The sequence below is a fragment of the Neomonachus schauinslandi genome, chromosome 4, assembly GCF_002201575.2.
Source record: "Neomonachus schauinslandi chromosome 4, ASM220157v2, whole genome shotgun sequence".
NCBI lineage: Eukaryota > Metazoa > Chordata > Mammalia > Carnivora > Phocidae > Neomonachus > Neomonachus schauinslandi.
In genome coordinates this window covers 143,865,836-143,885,193 of record NC_058406.1, presented here as the reverse complement: position 1 = coordinate 143,885,193, position 19,358 = coordinate 143,865,836, and the positions used below count along the sequence as shown (strand labels likewise).

Below are 19,358 nucleotides of genomic sequence, written 5' to 3'. Positions count from 1 at the left end.
ATAAAATCTTAAAAAAATATTTTCAACACAGACAAAATCGATAGACAATAAACTAAGAAAAACATTTGCCTTATTTATTATATGTGTTGAACTTTCAAAAGCTGACTGAGAATCAAGGGGATAGGTACTTTATTCAAGCTGTTGCAATAGAGAGAATATCCAAAGGGAATGTTTCCTGGAAAATGGGAAACAAAAGGAATTGTATATAGCAAAGATACAAAAGTGGCAGAGTGTCAATTAAAAGTTTGGTGACTAATCAGGCAGGTGCTGCAATGCGAAGCTGCTGAGAAAGGGAGAGTCCCAGTCACCACAAGTGGGGGTAAAAAATGGTTCTCAAGTCCTAGAGGGCAACTGACAATACACGCCGCAAGATTTTTACATGCATGGTCTCTGATCTAGCCTTCCCATTCAAAAAATTTATCAGGAATAAATATCAGAAAAGTGTTCAAAGATTGACTGAAGTCATCCTCGACCTTTGTCTTTCATACACTGAATGAAATCCATCAGGAATTGGTTGACCTTCACAATATATCCAGAATCTGACCCTTTCTTTCCAAAACTGTAGGGGTGGCGGGGGGGGGGGGAGGGGGAGTTGGTTTGCTTTGGAAAAGAGGGCGGGGTGCGGCCCTTTTTTTGCAAAAGGGGGGGGGGGGGGGGGGGGGGGGGTTGGAGAGAGAGAGAGATTGGGAAGAGTGGGGAGAGAGAGAGAAAGGAATGGGGAAATGGGGAGAGAGAGAGAGGGAGAGAGATTTGGCCTGTTTTAGTTCATTACATCCTGTTCTTAGAACTGTAACTCAAAAAAGGAATTGAAAGGAATGGATTAGTCTCTTAGTACCAGGGAGCATCAGGGTCAATGTACATTCAGAAAATAAAGTTTTACATTTCTCCACACAGGCAAAAGATAAGTATATTTGCTATATGAAGATAAATAAATTCTTTATAACTCTTTCTATATATTTCTTTGTAAGGGAGAACACCTCCTGCTGTAATAAATAAACTCTGAAATTTCAGTGGCTTTTAACACAATAAAGCATCTTTCTTTCTCACAAAACACTTCAAAAACCATTGTTCTTGGGCAGCTCTCCTGTATGTAAGTGATTTAGTGTCTCAAGATACTTCCTTCTTGTACCATTTTCAACATGTGACTCCCACGGTCTCCTTGGGGGTCATTTCCTGCCATCTATCTTAGAGAGGAAAAGAGCTTTGGAGGATCATGAAAGGGAGGTTTTTATGGGCCAGGCTAAAAGTAGTCTGTATCACTTCTATGAACCTTCCATTGGCCAGAATTTGGACATACAACTCTCCTTAAGTGCAAGGATGGCTGGGAAATGTAACTTAGCTCGGTTTTTAGGAGGAAAACAGAATGGGTTTGATCAATCAATAAAATTTTATTTTTTATTTATTTTTTTTAAAGATTTATTTATTTATTTATTTATTTGAGAGAGAGAATGAGAGAGAGAGAGCAGGAGAGGGAGGAGGGTCAGAGGGAGAAGCAGACTCCCCGCTGAGCAGGGAGCCCGATGCGGGACTCGATCCTGGGACTCCAGGATCATGACCTGAGCCGAAGGCAGTCACTTAACCAACTGAGCCACCCAGGCGCCCCAATCAATAAAATTTTAAATTAAACTCATAAATGAAATTTTTAAGTGGTAATAAAAAAGATGAACTCTCCAGTGGAAAAATGGCCAATACCAAGGATTAATAAAAATATTCAATAATCATTAAGCATAAAGTTAAATAAGTTACAAAAAAAATCTACCTTTCATATTAAACTATCCATATTAAAAATAATAGTCCATTTATTTTCCTAAGCTGCTGAAAAATGGAGCGTCCCAGTCACCATAAGCAGGGGTAAAAAATGATTCTCAAGTCCTAGAAGGCAACTGACAATACACACCCCAAGATTTTTACATGTGCATGGTCTCTGATCTAGCTTTCCCATTCAAAAAATTTATCAGGAATAAATATCAGAAAAGTGTTCAAAGATTGACTGAAGTCATCCTCGACTTCTGTCTTTCATACACTGCATGAAATCCATCAGGAAATCCTTTAGATTGACTTTCACAATATATCCAGAATCTGACCCCTTCTTTCCACCTTTACTCCTTCTTTCTTACCTATAGTCTAATTTTATTTTTTTATTTTATTTATTTATTTATCTGACAGAGAGAGAGAGAGAGACAGGAGAGAGGGAACACAAGTAGGGGGAGTGGGAGACGGAGAAGCAGGCTTCCCACCGAGCAGGGAGCCTGATGCGGGGCTCGATGCGGGGCTCGATGCGGGGCCCGATGCGGGGCCCGATGCGGGGCCCGATGCGGGGCTCGATCCCAGGACCCTGGGATCACAACCTGAGCGGAAGGCAGCCGCTTAACCGATTGAGCCACCCAGGCGCCCCACCTATAGTCTAATTTTAACACAAGTAGCCATTGTGATCCTTTTAAAACCTATGTCGTATCAAGTCCTCCCCTATCCTAGGCCTCCAAGAGCTCCAGTTTTGTCTCAGAGGAAAAGCCAGACGGGCTGCCTACGATCTGCCCCACCCAGGTCGATGGCAAACTTCTCTGATCTCATCTTTTACTCCTCCTCCCCACCCCCACTCCCCAGCTCACTTTGCTCAAGGCTGCACAGGCTTCCCTGCCGTTCACTGTCCACATCTCTGCTCAGGTATCAGGGAAGCCTACCTAGTTCCTCCATGCGAAAAGGCAACGCGCCCTCTCCACCTTTCTCTCCTATTTCTCCTTACCCTGCTTGATTTCTCCCCATAACATTTATCACCATCTGATGCATTATATGTCCTCACTCGACTGAGTGTTACCTGTCTTCTATTGTAATGAGGTAAGGGGTTTTGTAACCCCTAGAACAGTGCCTGACACATAAAGGCATTCAATAAATACTTGTTGAATGAATGAATAAAATATTGCAAAAATCCTGAAACATCAAAAAAAATAGAGGACTGGTTACATAAACTGGGATGATGCAGTGAAGGGTCAGACAGGTAAGACAGAATCAAAAGCCTAGATGTGCGGAAAATAAAACTAGAATGTGGTTTTGTATTTCATAGGAGGAAACTCTGGGAATACCAATTTCTAAAGAGGTAACAGTTATTTTTCTTACCCAACTGGTTTCTGAAACCATAGGAATGGGAAGTTTCTCATCATAAAATGTGTTTTACATTTATCAACTGCTTCTCTGGTCTCGAAGAGGTTTTTCTGTGAACATGGGTGTCTCCAAGGGCTAAAAGGATTTTTAAAAAGCCATCTATTCTTTGCAGACTGTATTTGTCTGCTGGAGTAGCCATAAGAAAATGACACAGACTGCTTGGTTTAAACAGCAGAAATTAATTTTCTCACAGTTCTGAAAGATGGAAGTCCAAGGTCAAGGTCCAACAGGGCTCAATTTCTGGTGAAGACTCTTTCGGGCTTGCAGATGGCTGCCTCCTTGCTGTGTCCTCAGCTGGGCTTTCCTCAGTGCAGATTCATCGGGAAGAGAGAGGCTGAGAGAGAGCATGCATGTGCGAGTGAGCCCAAGCTCTCTGGTGTCCCCTTTTCTATAGACATCAATCCTATTGGATTAAGGCACCATTGTTATGACCTTATTTAACCTTAATTACCCCTTAAATGCCCTATCTCGTCTTTGTAGCCCCAGCATTTAGTACCAGATACTTGTATTTCTTAGTCAAAAATGTTTTAATCAAGGAAAGCTTGAAGTTGGGGCAGCAGTCATATATTTTTCCATTCTATCTATCTATCTATATCTATCTATCTAATCTTCCATCCATCCAAGTTATTAAACCAACTTAACTCAATGAGGTACAAATTAAGAAATAGTTATAGTTTCCTCTAAATGCTGTCCCTAACATGGCCATTTAAAATTCCCCCTTGCCTCCCATAACATATCTTATCACCTCTTGGGTAGATTCTGTAACTTCCTGGTCAATTTCAGTGATTAAAAATCCATTCAGTCTATAACTCTAATTTCATATCCAAATAAAAGATTTCCTTTTTTCTGTCATCTGCTAGCATTGTGTGTTTTTTTTTTTAAAGATTATTTATTTATTTATTTATTTGACAGAGAGAGACACAGCGAGAGGGAACACAAGCAGGGGGAGTGGGAGAGGGAGAAGCAGGCTTCCCGCGAAGCAGGGAGCCCGATGCGGGGCTCGATGACCTGGGCCCATGACCTGAGCCGAAGGCAGACGCTTAACCGACTGAGCCACCCAGGAGCCCCTAGCATTGTGGTTTGAAGGACCTAAAATGGGGAGGGAATATGGGCTTCTCTTCGTTCTCATTTTTCTACCTTAGGTGAAAGAAAGCAGTTTACCTCTGGGCTTCAGGTCCTTCCTTCCTTTTCGGTTGCAAGCTTCTCCAGGGAGTGGACATAGGGAGGAGTTAGAGGGATTCAAGCGGCCATCATTGTAGTCTTCCTTGGGCTGTTTAGCACTAACTGTTGGACCCACACTACCTGGCCATTGACAGTAGTCTCGCCATGGCAGGTTTTCAGATACTGTATTTCCAGAGGAGGCACAGATGTGAGTTCTTTTTTTTAAGAAGACTTTATTTTTAAAGTAATTTCTACACCCAACATGGGGTTCGAACTCACAACCCCAAGATCAAGAGTTTCATGCTCCACTGACTGAGCCAGCCAGGCGCCCCTCGTGTGAGTTCTTTAGGGACCTTCCTGGTCCACAGTGCCCTGTTTCAATTCCTCCGACTCTTCTCAGCTCTTGCACTCAGTGGTAGACCCATGGGTTCTCGTCACTGGGGGATTTTTTTGCCCTGTAGTTATTTTTTGTGTGGTGGTGCCGCATGCTGGCCCAAGCCCAGCTAGTTCTGTGGTGCTCACTTGGCCCACCAGAAACTCATGTTCTCATCAAAGCAGAGGTGATTGTTGAGCTACACCATAAGCCTGTTTGTCTTGCCTTCATTCACCAATTCTTTTTTCCTGTTCATACAGACTTTAGGAAGATGGGCTAGCCTGTGTCCTAATTTGATGTACAGCTAGAAAATGAGGTGCTGGTTTTCCTTTCATGCAGGTACCCCCAGACTTTGCAAGTAATTCTCTTGGGGCCCTTCTCACTTGGCATTTTGGAAAAGGTTAGGAAAAAGCCACAGCAGAACTTCTCAGGCCAACAATTTATGACTCCAGTAATTCCCATTTTCCTCTTCCTTCTCTGGCTTATATGGATTTAGGGTCATTGTGGTTATTGGGGGACCGGTGTGGCTGATTTAGCATCTGCAAGTACTGACTGCTTCTTTGTCCTCAGCTTGGACCCTGGCTATCAGTTTTGGGTCAACAGGGAAAGTTTGACCCAAGTTCAAGTCACATATCCTCTACAGAACTTTGCATTTAACTCTTCTCTTTTGGAGGGCGCTTCTAGAGCTTATGTCTTTCTTTACACTTATTAGCATCCTATGAGATGTAGGACAGCTATCCCCCATCTTGCTGATGAAACTGAGACAGTGACGGGCAATCTAGGATTAATTAATTGAAAACAAATTCTTCTGTAACTGCAGTCAAGCCTGTAACCCTTCTCAATTGTTTTTGCAAAATGTTGCACCTTTTACAACTCCAGAACATGGCCTTGTTCTTTCAGTTATAACTTTGTCTGCTGGAGAAGTAAACAAAAACCCTTGGAGCTGAAGGTAAAGCTCTTTACCCTAGGCATAGCAGAGTACCCATCCTGCAAGTTTCCCTCACCTGACAACCAGTTTCTTGCTTTCCCAAGGCATGCAATAATTAAGGAGCATTCATGTTACATTCTATATGTGAAATCTAAATCCCTGTTCCCTTGGACCTGACGGTGTTCCTCAAAGTTTTTTAATAGGCATTTCCAAAAGACCTGGGAAAATTTATGCTTAAATACAACCTCCTCAGGCCTGCTAAGATGCTCCAAAATTCTTGCATTAAGCATGCAGACTACACACAGAGATGCTACCCTATATAATTGCAAGGTAAGGTAAATGAATTAGTGAATTTAAAATATAAACATACTCCAGGGGTGCCTGGCTGGTTCAGGCGGTAGAGTGTGTGACTCTTGATCTTGGGGTCATGAGTTCAAGACCCATATTGGGCTTAGAGCTTCCTTAAAAAAAATACACACACACACACACACACAAACGTACTCCAGACCGTTGTACTTTTAGCTTAGTCCAGTCATGCTTATCCCCTGGTTTCCCTTCTAGAGTTAAAAAGGGAGAGGGGTAAAAAAGCTTATATTTATAGCTGCCAGGCACTGATAATTATATTCCATACATTTTCTCTTTTAATTATCATAAATACCCCACAAGGTAGGTATTATTTTCTTTGTTCTACAGACTAATTAGACAAATGAGGTATAGAGAAGTTAAGCTAACTTAACCAAGATTACCACTTAGAGGTACTGAATTCAAATTATATAGAATAATATTCAAATATAATTGATTTCCAAGTGTGGGCTACCCCAGCACAGAGGAGAAAGACTGAGAGATCAAGGGGACAGAGTGGAGGAACCATTCTGGTATGCACTGAGAAAAGCAGTTATAACCCTTACAATAAATATTTAATATGAACATACTTTACATCACATAGATATTCATAAAATATACTTCTTAGAAGGACTTTCAAATTCCGATTTGAACTTCTTCCCCAAAGCATGGTGTTTCTTGAAGAACTCTCCTTTGTCCTTCTCAGTGCTTTTCTTACATCAAATATTGTTTTAGCTGTGATAGGTCTCTATATAGTGACATCTCCCTGCACTCATGTCCCCCTGTATGTGATACCACCACACTTTCCATCAAGAGACTCAATTTATCCCTCTGCTCACTTGAATGTCTGGCCTTATAACTTGCTCTGACCAATAGAAAGTGGTAGAAGTAATCCTGTACCTGTTCCAAAACTTGGGACTCCTGAGGCCTTGGCAGCATCTACCTTTGCCCTCTGGGGAACGCTATTCTGAGACTGCCAGGCCATAAAGAAGCCCAGGATGAAAGTGAGTTTGGAGAGAGAGGTTCAGGCAACCCAGCTTTCTCAGCTGAGCTCAGTCCGCAGCTGAGCCACCAGATGCATCTTTCTGAAAAATATTGTTATTTTAATCCCTAAGTCTTAGGATGGTGGTTCTTCCAAAGCAATAGATAAACCAGACAAAGTGGGACCAGAAGTACAAAATAATAGATTAATCTGACAGAAATTGGTAAAGTATAAAGCAAGAGATGAACGTAACAGAAATTAGTATTGTTCTAACAAAACCCAAAGCACATGACAGTCTTCAGGGCCAGGCAGCAGGTGAATACTGGAAAGGGTAGAGAGGAGACTGTTGGTGCAAGCTAGGAAAGCAGGATGGAAATTGCTCCTGGAGACCAGAGGACAGAGGCGGACCAATTAACTGTTGCCTGTGGTACTTTGGAAGGTAGTGAATGTACATAATGAACCTGTTGATCTCACTAACATAATTTCCTTGTAGAATATAGAAAGTAACAATTAGCTTCTTTTAGCTGTCTTTGATGGGAGGTGGCATTTTTCTATTGCTGCCATAAAAAATTATAACAAACTCAGCAGTTTAAACAGCATAAATGTATTATTTTATAGTTCTGTCAAAATCCTGAGACAGTAAAAATTAAAACAAGATCAGTAGAATAGTATTTAGAGTTTATTGTACACAAAAGAATAGTTCATGAATGCGGTTCCTGAGTGGCTCAGTCTCTTAAGTGCCCAAGTCTTGGTTTTGGCTCAGGTCTTGATCTTAGGGTCCTGGGATCCAGCCCGGGGCAGGCTCTGCGCTACGCAGGGAGTCCGCTTGAGGATTTCTCTCCCTCTTCCTCTGCTTCCCAGCCCCAAATAAATAAATAAATCTTAAAAAAAAAGAAAAAGAAAAAGAATAGTTCACGACTGGGAGTCTTCAAATCCAACACTGAGATGAAGCTCAGAGGCATGCTGTTATTAGATGGCTTATAAGGTGGAAATAAGGACGTTGCTTAATCTTTACAATGATTGAGTATCACAATGGAAATCGACCATGAAAAGAGGCCTCTGAACCTAACTTTCTTTGGGCAGAAAGCAGGAGGCAGGCCGAAGGAGAAGAATATGGGAGGGACATTGCTTGAGACCTGGAGCCTAGATCTGAAAAGGTACCATAGCTTCCACAATCACCCTCTCACCCTCTTCAAACACTGCTCAGAGACTACCAGGCATGTGAAGAGCCTGGAATGGAAGACTATATGGAGAGATGGAGAGAGAACCCTCCCGCCTTCCTCCCCGCCTCCCCTCCCCTCCCTTTCCAAGCCGTCCCTGCTGAGCGAGCCCCTAGCCAATCTGCCAGCTGAATGAAGCTTCCTGAATATAAGCCCAGGCAAGAAAGATAGAATAGCCACACAACTAATCTATAGAATCATGAAAAATAACAAATCATGTTGTGTTAAGCCACTGGGTTGTGGTATGGCTCAGTAGTAGATAGCTAGAATTGTAGCTTAAGTAGCTCAAGTAGTAAGATGTAGCTTTTACTAGCTCACACATCATCTGTTTATATTGTACTATTATTCCAGAAGACACATTACCTCATCCCCTGAGTAGAGATGGAAACATATCATAATCATAAAATGCCTTGGATCGAGATGAGTATTATTTAATGTTTATTGAGTAACCATAAACTACTGTATTATTTTAAAGCTAGAATGAAGTGATACTCACCTAGTAGAAGTTTTTCCTTTTTATGAAATTTCGGATTGCTGCAAATATAATCTCAATATACCTTCTACCTTTCATAGTGTGAGTAATTTCCATTAGCTGTGTCACCCTCTAATGAGTTCTGAAATGGATAGAGAAGCCATATAAAGAACTAAAGAAAGAAAAAAAAATTCTTTATACCTGGGCAATAAAGAAACCCTAGTTGTAGAGAAATAATGGAACAATAAAAACACTGGTCAGATGGCAAAACTGTCATCTTCATAAAAAAATCAAGACATGCTCAACGCTTTTCCTGCTAACAATTTGCTTTAGTAAGATTCTGGTACTGTGTAGGTTTTCCTCATACACTCCTTTGCTTATTTATTTGGCAAATATTTATCCAATCCTTCCTAATGAGCCAGGCATTGCGTTAGATACTGGAGACACAATAGTGAATGAGTTAGTTACAGTTTCTGACTCACAAAGTCAGTTGGGAATAAAGGGCAGGTGGATAATGGAAATGTAAATGCACTGTTAAAATAGTGTGATAGGTGACAGGACAGGACACCATAGTCATAGGATTTTGCTGATTCTTCTCAAGTTTCTTTAACTCAATAGCTTCCAGGCTGCAAATGTAAAAAACAAAAACAAAACAAAACCAAAAAACCTGCTATTCATTTTGTAAATTGTTCATTTTTTGCAGGGAGTGCTATATCTTGACCCCTCACTTTTCAGGTTTCTGGAGATCTATAAATGCCCTTGGATTATATCATATGGGGATCCTTATATGGTGTTGGGTCTTCATACTACTGACCCATAAAAGATGCTGCATAATAGAAAACATTATTCTTTGATTTTCTCTTAGGATTTCCAGCTGATGCCTAAATGTTTTTTTTTTTTTTTTTTTGGAAGAAAGAGTATCTTCAGAAAGCAAAATGAAGACCCTTCTTAATGTAATATGAGAAGTAGTTTCAAATGTCTAAAGTCAGCTTTCCTCATGACCCTTTAAAATCTACAGCTGGGACTACCAGCCTCATTTTTTGTTTGCTTTTGACTGTGCTACCACACAGACATCTGGAGGATCAAGACCATTGCTCTACTGATTCCTCTTTGTATACCCAGTAAGCACACCATATCTGTTTGTTGAATGACTCAAAAATCATTGAAGAAGAATGATCTTTTGAGACCTTCACTGTTTTCCTATTGCCTTTTTTGTCAGGCATATTCAAAACTTTGATTTCTAAACCGTTTTAGCAAACCACCAAAATAAGAAAAGAAAAACATAAACATGAAAACATGCCGGTAACTAGCTTTTTTGTTTTTTACTCTCTTTTACATGCGAAATATTATTTTAAAACACTAGCTAAAGAAAATATTTTTTTAATTGACTTACATCATTCATAAACTTCATTTTTGTATAAGGTGTCAGGGACAATATAGTCCAAAACAAAACTAAAATTTTGTCAAATTAACCTTGTAAAAGCCAACAAACTCTGCATCGTTTCAATAAGGTACTGTTACTAGCATGCCAAACACCTACTAAAAAACAAGGACAAGCAAGGAATGGCACCGCTCTTGCAGAAATGTATTTCCTCTCAGACAACAGATGTTGAGAAGTGATTTTCTAACAAAAGCAGCAGCCCCCAAGAAGGAATTGCTAACCCTGGGAATCAGCTTTCTTCGATAATTGCTGCAAAGTTGGACAGCACAGAATCCCTCCTCCTCCCCCGCTCCAGGAGCTAAACTTGAGATCTGTGTTTGCTGTAGTTTTTCTGTAATCAAGTCACAGGCCTTTTCTCTTACCTCCTTTCAGGTTGCTCTTTACCGTTCTTCCCCCTTTTCTCCTTAGTTAAGGAAATGTAAAGTACAAAGAGGGGAAGAGTTGCAACCCCTTCCTCTCGCCTCCTCCGCCCCTCTTTCTGTTACTCCGCACCTTCCGTTCCCCGCCTTTCCCGAGCAGCCCTACTGTGTTCCCCGGCTCCTCCTCCTCGCCTTCTCCCAGCCTCCCCTCTCCCCTCCCTCCCCCAGACAGGCTTCCCAGCGCGCCGCCCTTCCCCCGCCTGCCGATCCCGCACCCTCCCCTCCCCCAGCCTCCGGCCTTGTGACACATCCCGGGTCCTTCCCGAGGCGGCAGCAGCTGCGGAACAGCGCTAGCCTCCACCTCCGCGGGAGCCGCAAGCCCCGGCTCAGCCTCCCCGCCGACCCCGCGGCTGCTGCAGCAGTCATGGCTGCTGATGGGGTGGACGAGCGCTCGCCTCTGCTGTCAGCATCCCATTCGGGAAATGTCACCCCTACGGCCCCGCCGTACTTACAGGAAAGCAGCCCCAGAGGTAAGGCCAGCATGGACCTTTCTACTTTTGTAGGGAAAAGCCTAGAATGTTAAAGACCCGGGAGCTCTAGCTCCGAGGTGGAGGCGAGCCTCTCACTTGGGCTGGGAGGCAGGGATGCTGACTGCGCCTTACCGAGCCAGAGCCTGCTTTCCTGAGAGCTTCCCCGCAGGGCTTTTGGTGGGGTAGGGTGAGGTGTGAGCGTGAGTGTGTGCGAGTGCGTGTATTTCACCCCTTCTCACCCTCTGGGGTGTGTGTGTCTGTGTGTGTATTTCACCACTTCTTACCCAGGGGTACAGGATGTGACATGAATTTCCCAGGCTGGGCTTTACCGTTTTAGAGCAGCCCCTAAGTGCAGCTGGAGGAGGGGCAATCTTTCACAATCATTCATAAATCCTTTCAGGTTGCCGAGAAACCCCTAGTACTGCTCACCTTGGGATCTGTCCTTGAAAGGGCTTAGCTTGAAAAATAGGCATATCCTGCCATCCCCCCCACCCGTGCTCTGTTCAATCAGGGAATTGTCTTACCAAAAGGAATAGAATTAATCAATATTCCTAATATGTCCGAAATTGCTGCCCTTCCTTATTACTCCCCTTTCTTAGGAGTGTTAGCTTTAGTGGTGAATGAAGAAGAATAGAAAGGAAGATGTAATATTTTTGATTCGTATCTGGGTGAGATGGAAATGAACTTACTTCTAAAAGTAACCCAAGTTAATCCTGCATGTATTTCTATTTATTTCACTTCTCAAGATGGAATCAAGAAAGATTTGATAGCTGTGGGATCTGAAGAAGTGTGTGGGGGGGGGAGGGGGGAGGGTTATTTAGCAAACTATTCAAAGATTTATCTTTGTTCCAAGCCTTTTAGTGGCTTTCTATAGTAGAAAGAAGGTGGAGTCAGGATTTATAGAAAAGGGAAGGCAAGACTTGAAAAAACCACTCAGTTATGAAAAGAATGGTCAGATATGGCACTTGCAAATGTAGCTTAAGTGCGTCTCTCTCTCTTTTTGGCTGAATATGAGAGGAGTTAAAAACCCAAGGAGACAAATGTTAATGCTTTTGAAAATAGAGGCAGATCATGTTTCTTGTAACACAACTTTTTCTAAGTTCAAGTCTGGAATTGGAGCAGTTGTAGAGCAGGTTGAACTTGTTTAGTATTTAAAATTTCCACTTCATGCATTACAACTTGAAAAGGAACAATGTAGGTCTTAATCAACACCTAACAAGAAGCAGGACTAAGGAAAAAGATGTTTAGCTGTGAATAATTCAGTGTGATCAATGAGTTGAGAAATAAGGTGCAAAATGGAACAGAGACTCACCTACAGAAAACCCACAAGTCATGTTTGTATTAAACTTGTGTTAGAGACATCAGTTGGGGGGATTTCCTTTAATGCACAGATTTGATATTAATATTTTACTGTTATCTAAATTGGATGGTCTAGAATGAGTTTAAATACTTACAAATGAATGTTGCAACTTCATCAAATCACCTTTTTAGGCAAAATATTTGCCATTTATTAAAAGACAAAGTTTGGATTTAAGCAACTGTCCTATAACAGATTTTCATGCCCTCTATCTTCTATCTTTGTTTTTGTATTTTTAGTCATAGTGGCTAAATTATTCCCCCAAAATATTCATGCTCATGGACCTGCTTATAGATTTATTTATCATTTGCTGTATATTTGTCTAATCTGATAAGACCCCCTCAAACTACACAGTAAGGTACAAATTGCAGTTCAGCCACTGAGAAAAAGAAGTTTCATTCCAGATAGCTAAATAACTGAAGAAATTCAATGTATTAAAAAACAAAATTCAATGAGTAAATTTTAAAGATCTTATGGGCTTTATTTAATGATTCATGACTCTATAGCATCCAATCTAACAGAAAGGAGCTTCAAAAAGGTGTACTAAATGAAAGACTTCCGTAGGCAGAAGGGAGTGGGGGAAAGGAAGTTATCCTGGCAAAAAGTGGATTGGTTGTGGCAAGATAGATAACTTTCCTTTAGAGCATGGCAGTGGTCTATCAGGCAGATGACCTCACTAGTGCTAATAAGGCAGTTCCTGACTGACTTTAAGATTCCATTCCTGGAAGAAGCCAAAAGTGTAATTAAGTCTCTGTTTGGTGATGTGGAGCTTAGCATGAGTGCCTCCATTTTGAGCCTGTTCTCTTGTTTTTAACAAATGATTTAGCAAAAAGCCGTTTCTGCCTTATGGTAGAATATAGTTTTGTTTGTTTGTTTGTTTTTAAACTGGTGAATAAGACAGGTTAGATAATTAGAAACACTAATTTCATGTGGCATAATACCTAGGAAGCAAGAAGCATAAATGAGAAGTAAAGACATTTTATGTATTGGCATTTTTGTCAGAATATCTTTTCTTAAATAACAAATAAGCATCTTCATAAATATTTTGAGTAATACATAAGATCTGATTCTAGGAGACCAATGTTATTTACTTATTGGCTGATTTAATGGGCAGCGTGATGCTCCAGAGACTGTTCTAGGTTAACAAGACCGACCAAACCCATCCTTTCTTGGAGCCCATGTGGAAGTGGGAAAAAAGCATAAAGAAACACAGGGCTGAATTATTATTGTAGGAAACACTCCGTCGTTAGACCAGATGTTTTCAGTAGTTTACAAGAATTAGAGTTGAAGGTTGGGATTTAAAAGACCAGAATAGAATGTACTTTTTGATAATGAACTTTGTTTTATGATACCATTCATAATTACACACTTTTTTTTTAAAGTAGTTAAGAGCCATAACTAGTGAATATTTTCTCCAATCAAACCCTTTGCTCTTTGTGTCACCATCTAAGGACAGGAATGTTAGCTCTTACTCTGAGATGAAATATTCCATTTTAAGTTGAATGTTGGTGAAGTGTTTATTTATAGACAAGTTATTGATAATGTAGTGGAAAGCAGTTAGTTTTTTGCATTTGGTTTTAGCACAATGAGAATCATGTGTGGTCTGTGTAACAGTCCGCCTGGGTTTCTAAGTTGAATGCTTCTCGTGGTCTTTATTGTCAATATTCGATCCTGCATAGAGTAGGAGATCACCTTTCCTGTGATTAAAATGCTCCGTTTGGTACATGTGTCAGCTTTTGTTAAGGCATAGAAATTACAATCAAAGACAGTTTTAGGCTCATTTAAAAAAAAGATTGGAAGAAATACGACAGAACTTACACAATTTGGCTATATTTAATTGATTTCTTTACTATCTGCGGATTTTACAGGTAGGATATGGCAAAAGAATATGACCTTTACATTTATGAGACTTCCTCTGTGAAAATGGTTTATATTTGGGGTTGTCTAATTACCTATATATTTACCTTGGGAATGTGATTACTTCACTATAATTTTAGAGGAATTGTTATACAGAGACAGTTTCATTTACTTAGTTTAGTTCATTCATTCAGCAAATAAATATTTGAGTACTAGCCAAGCTCTTTGTGGTAGGATGGGAAAAACAGATATGACCCCTCTTCCAGTCTAATGAGGGATATTGAGACACAAATTACATAATCATTTAAACAAATGCAACGTGCAGTGGCGATGAGGACAGTGCCAGAAATGTATCCAGAGCCATGAAAGTATGTAGTAAAAAGATTTAGCCTGGTTAGGGAAGACAGGAAAAGCTTTCCTGAGACTTCATTGAGATTTTTAGAAGTTGAACTTGGCAACGGGGGGACTGGAAGAACATTCTAGACTAAGAAAACAGTATGAACAAAAGCCTTTAGGAGGATAGAGTATGGTAAGTACAAGGAACTGAAACAAGGCCAGTGTGGCTAAAGTGAAAGCACCAACGGAATATATTGCAAAATCCGATTGGGGAAGTGGGTGTGGTTGATATTCTCTAAAGACCCACCTCTCACTCCAAAGAGCCATGCTTTTTGATATTCAAGTCCTTGGATAGGTCCCCTCCTTGAATCTGGACTGACCCTGTGATTCAGTTTTGACTTACAGAATAAAGTAAAAGAGAGCTGAATGACTTTGGAGACTAGGTCATTAGAGGTCTTGCAGCTTTCACCTTAGTCTCTTATAAAGTGCACCCTGAAGAAAGTTAACTTGTCTTGTAAGAATTTGAATGCACTGAAACTACCTTGCTTTGAGGAATCCCTAGCTAGACACGTGGGGAGACTACATGGAGAGAGGGATGCCTGACCAGCTCTCAGACATGTGAGTGAAGAAGCCATCTTGGATGCCCAGCCCAGTTGGGCCTTCAGATGGTTCCAACCCAAGCCAAATTTTTATTGTACCTGCATGATAGATTCTAGATGATTACCATTCAGCTCAGGCAGAACAATCCACAGAATCATGAAAGGTAGTATTAAACTGTTGTTTTAAGTCACTAAGTTTTGGGGTTATTTGTTCTGCAGCAACAGATGACCAGAACAATAAGTATTGCTCAGTCCAGGCAGGGTATTATTGGTCATGTTGAGAAATTTTGCCTTCAGCAAAGGGATGATCTGGTTGGATCTTTATTATTATTATTATTATTTTTAAAGATTTTATTTATTTATTTGAGAGAGAGAATGAGAGAGAGAGAGAGCATGAGAGGGGGGAGGGTCAGAGGGAGAAGCAGACTCCCTGCCGAGCAGGGAGCCCGATGCGGGACTCGATCCTGGGACTCCAGGATCATGACCTGAGCCGAAGGCAGTCGCTTAACCAACTGAGCCACCCAGGCGCCCGGATCTTTATTATTATTATTATTATCATTATTTAAATTGAAATATAGTTGGCACACAACGTTACATTCATTTTAGGTGAAGAACACAGTGATTCGTATTTATGATATGCTATCTCGCCACGTGAGGCTACCATCTGTCACCATTCAACACTGTTACAGTACCATTGATTATATTCCCTGGGCTGTACCTCTTAGCCGTGTGACTTATTCACTCCATAATTGGAAGCCTGTATCTCCCACTCCCCTTTCTCCATTTTGCCCACCCTCCCCCCGCTCCGGCCACCATCAGTTTGTTCTCTGTATTTATGGATCTGTTTCTTTTTTTTAAAAGATTTTATTTATTTATTTGACAGAGAGAGAGACAGCGAGAGAGGGAACACAAGCAAGGGGAGTGTGAGAGGGAGAAGCAGACTCTCCGTTGAGCAGGGAGCCTGATGTGGGACTCGATCCCAGGACCCTGGGATCATGACCTGAGCCTAAGGCAGACGCTTAACGACTGAGCCCCCCAGGCGCCCCTATGGATCTGTTTCTGCTATTTGTTTTGTTTTTTAGATTCCATATATAAGTGAGGTCATACAGTATTTGTCTTTGTCTTATTTCACTTAGCATAATACCCTCTTGGTCCATCCATGTTGTCATACATGGCAACATCTTATTTTTTTTATGGCTGAATAATATTTGAGTGTGTGTGTGTGTGTGTGTGTATACTACATCTTCTTTATCCATTCCTATGTTGATGGACACTTAGGTTGCTTCTGTATCTTAGCTATTGTAAATAATGCTGTAGTAAACATGGGAGTGCATATATCTTTTTGAATTAGTGTTTTCATTTTCTTTTGGTAAATACCCAGTAGTGGATGGAATTACTGGATCATATGCTATTTCTGTTTTTAATTTTTTGAGAAACCATATTGTTTTCCACAGTGGTTGCACCAATTTACATTCCCACCAACAATGCACAAGGGTTCCTTTTTCTCCACATCCTCACTAACACTTGTTGTTTCTTGTGTTTTAGATACACAGGTGTAAGGTGATAGCTCATTGTGGTTTTGATTTGCATTTCCCTGATGACTAATGATGTTGAGCATCTTTTCATGTGTCTGTTGGCTATCTGTATGTCTTCTTTGGAAAAATGTCTATTTTTTTAAAGGTTTTATTTATTTGACAGAGAGAGAGAGAGCACAAGCAGAGGGAATGGGAGAGGGAGAAGCAGGTTCCCCACCAAGCAGGGAGCCCGACGCCGGGCTCGATCCCAGGACCCTGGGATCATGACCTGAACCAAAAGCAGACACTTAACCAACTGAGCCACACAGGCACCCCAGAAGAATGTCTATTTTTATTATTTTTTAAATCATTCTATTTCTGGATTAGAGCGTGAATGAGAGGGGAGCGGGAGTCAGTGAGGATAGATGACTCCAGTGCCTACAGTATGATTCAGGCAGATTTGAATAACTGTGATGATAGCAGGGACCCAGGGGGGTGGAGGAGGAGAGACAAGATGACATTAAGGAAGTACAGACGGCTTGATGATAGATGGGCTGTGAGAGTGAGAGGGAAGTGGCAAGGAAATCTCCCAGAGTTCTGGTGTCCACAGGCTGACGGTGTGATTGCCTCGCTGAGACAGAACACCCGAAGAGCAGCAGGTTTGGGGGAACACAGATCATGAGCTTAGTTTTAGCTATGATACATTTAAGATGCTTTCAAATATCCAAGAAGAGGTGGCAGATAGGCAATTGCATCCACAGGTGTAGACAGAGAAATGAGGCCTGGGCTGAAAAATATAAAATTGTGTTATTTGCATATTGGTAACAGCTAAATAGACGGATGTTGGTTCAGAGCTTCCCAAGGCCCCACCGGTGTGCCAAGCAAGGTGCTGAGATAGAACATACAGGGGTTAAGATATTGGTTCTCCCCAGTCCTTAGAACAGCAGAAACCTTTAGGCCAGAGGCCTCCAGCTCTGCATAGCTATAAACCTATTGTCACTTTCTCTGGGTACTGAGATGTAAAAAAGTTTGGGAAGCTATGTATGAGACTACTTAGGGAGAAAAAATAAAAAGAAGAGAGCCTAGGACAAAGCTTTGAGAAACTCCCACATTCAATGACTTGTTAGAGAAAGATGAGTCTCCAAGAAGACTGATAAGTAGCTTCCAGGAAGGTCAGAGGAAAACCAAAAGACTCTTAATATCACAGAGACAAGGAGAAGAGAACACTTCAAGAAAGAAGCGGTCAAACATGTCCAAAGCTGCAAAGAAGAGCAAATAGATAAGGATTCAGAAATGTCTTTTGAATTAGTGACCTCAGAATTGTTTCTATGTGTTTATATTCAAATCCTTTGTAAAGAACTGAAAACTTCTTCATTTCCGTCTAATGTCGATTTACTTTAATTGTAAAATCACTTCAAAGCCACTTCACTACCAGGAAGAGGCTAATATTCCTTTATTCTGAAACACTTAGGTTTCCTATGAAACATAACTAGAAAGGCCTTGTCCTTTTCTTTTCACCTTTGTTTCACTTTTTAAAAATGTGTAAATTTGGAATTGCTTAAGAAAATGTTTTCAGTGGCTAGAAACTAATTTGGCTTCTGGGTTAAGAGATAAGTTATTTACTACGTACTCCTGTGCTTTTCACTTAGAAACTGGATGGTAAATAAGGTGTATTTATAGTGATCCTCATCTGTCCTCTACCTGGAGAAATCTAAAGTTAGAAATGGTGCCTTAGTTTGAAGTGGGGCAAAGTCTCATCTCACTTGGAACTATGTTCTGTACTAGACTAGAGTTCTTTTTTTTTTTTTTAAAGATTTTATTTATTTATTCATAAGAGACAGAGAGAGAGAGAGAGAGAGGCAGGCTCCCTGCTGAGCAGGGAGCCCGATGCGGGACTCGATCCCAGGACCCTGGGATCATGACCTGAGCTGAAGGCAGACGCTTAACCATCTGAGCCACCCAGGCACCCTAGACTAGAGTTCTATTGAGTATCTTAGTTTAGGTTGCTGTCACAGAATACCATACACGGGGTGGCTTAAACAGCAAACATTTATTTCTCACAGTTCTAGAGGTTGGGAGGTCTAAGATCAAACTGCCAACAGATTCCGTGTCTGGTGACAGCTGGTGTCAGGTTGCAGAGGGCTGACTTCCTGTATCCCCCTCACTTGGTGGAGAGAGAGCCCAAGAGCGCTCTCCCATTCCTTTCCTAACAGCACTAAACTCATGCATGAGGGCTCCACTCTCATGACCCAATTACCTCCCCAAGGCCCCACCTCCTGCTACCATCACCTTGGGGTTTAGAGGTTCAACCTGAATTTTGAGGGGACATAAACGTTCAGTCCATTGCACTGAGTTAGAGTTCTTGAATATATTTGGGCCGTCTATTAAATTTCCCAACCTCCTTGCATCCTTGCAGAGTTTAGGGTTGGCAGGAAAAGATGATGCAGACCTGGGGCCCTACACCACATGCATAACCCACTGTAAGATTAGATTAACTTTTCATTTTATTTGCCAAGAATTCTGAAACCCACTGGAAGCCAGGTTGTCCCAATGAGCAGAGATAGAGGCGGCATATTTGAGCAGCTCCCTGCCCCTCCCTGAAGGCCTCAATAGGGGTGCCCCTCCCTGAAGGCCTCAATAGGCGTATGCACCAGCTGTGATACCAAGCGTGGAGGGTCTTGCTGAAGCTTGATTTTGTGATATGCTGAAGCTAATGCCACATTTAGGA

General features: G+C 41.4%; 1 protein-coding gene across 1 annotated transcript in view; it reads left to right on the top strand.

Moving 5' to 3' along the window:
- The first annotated feature begins 10,770 nt into the window (after positions 1-10,770).
- Positions 10,771-19,358, top strand: part of PIP4P2 (phosphatidylinositol-4,5-bisphosphate 4-phosphatase 2) — a 56,502-nt gene continuing 47,914 nt past the window's right edge. Inside the window, exon 1 of the mRNA XM_021688224.2 lies at positions 10,771-10,967. Within this exon, the coding sequence (XP_021543899.1) occupies positions 10,862-10,967 (106 nt within the window). The 5' untranslated portion in view covers positions 10,771-10,861. The remainder of the gene's footprint in view (positions 10,968-19,358) is intronic.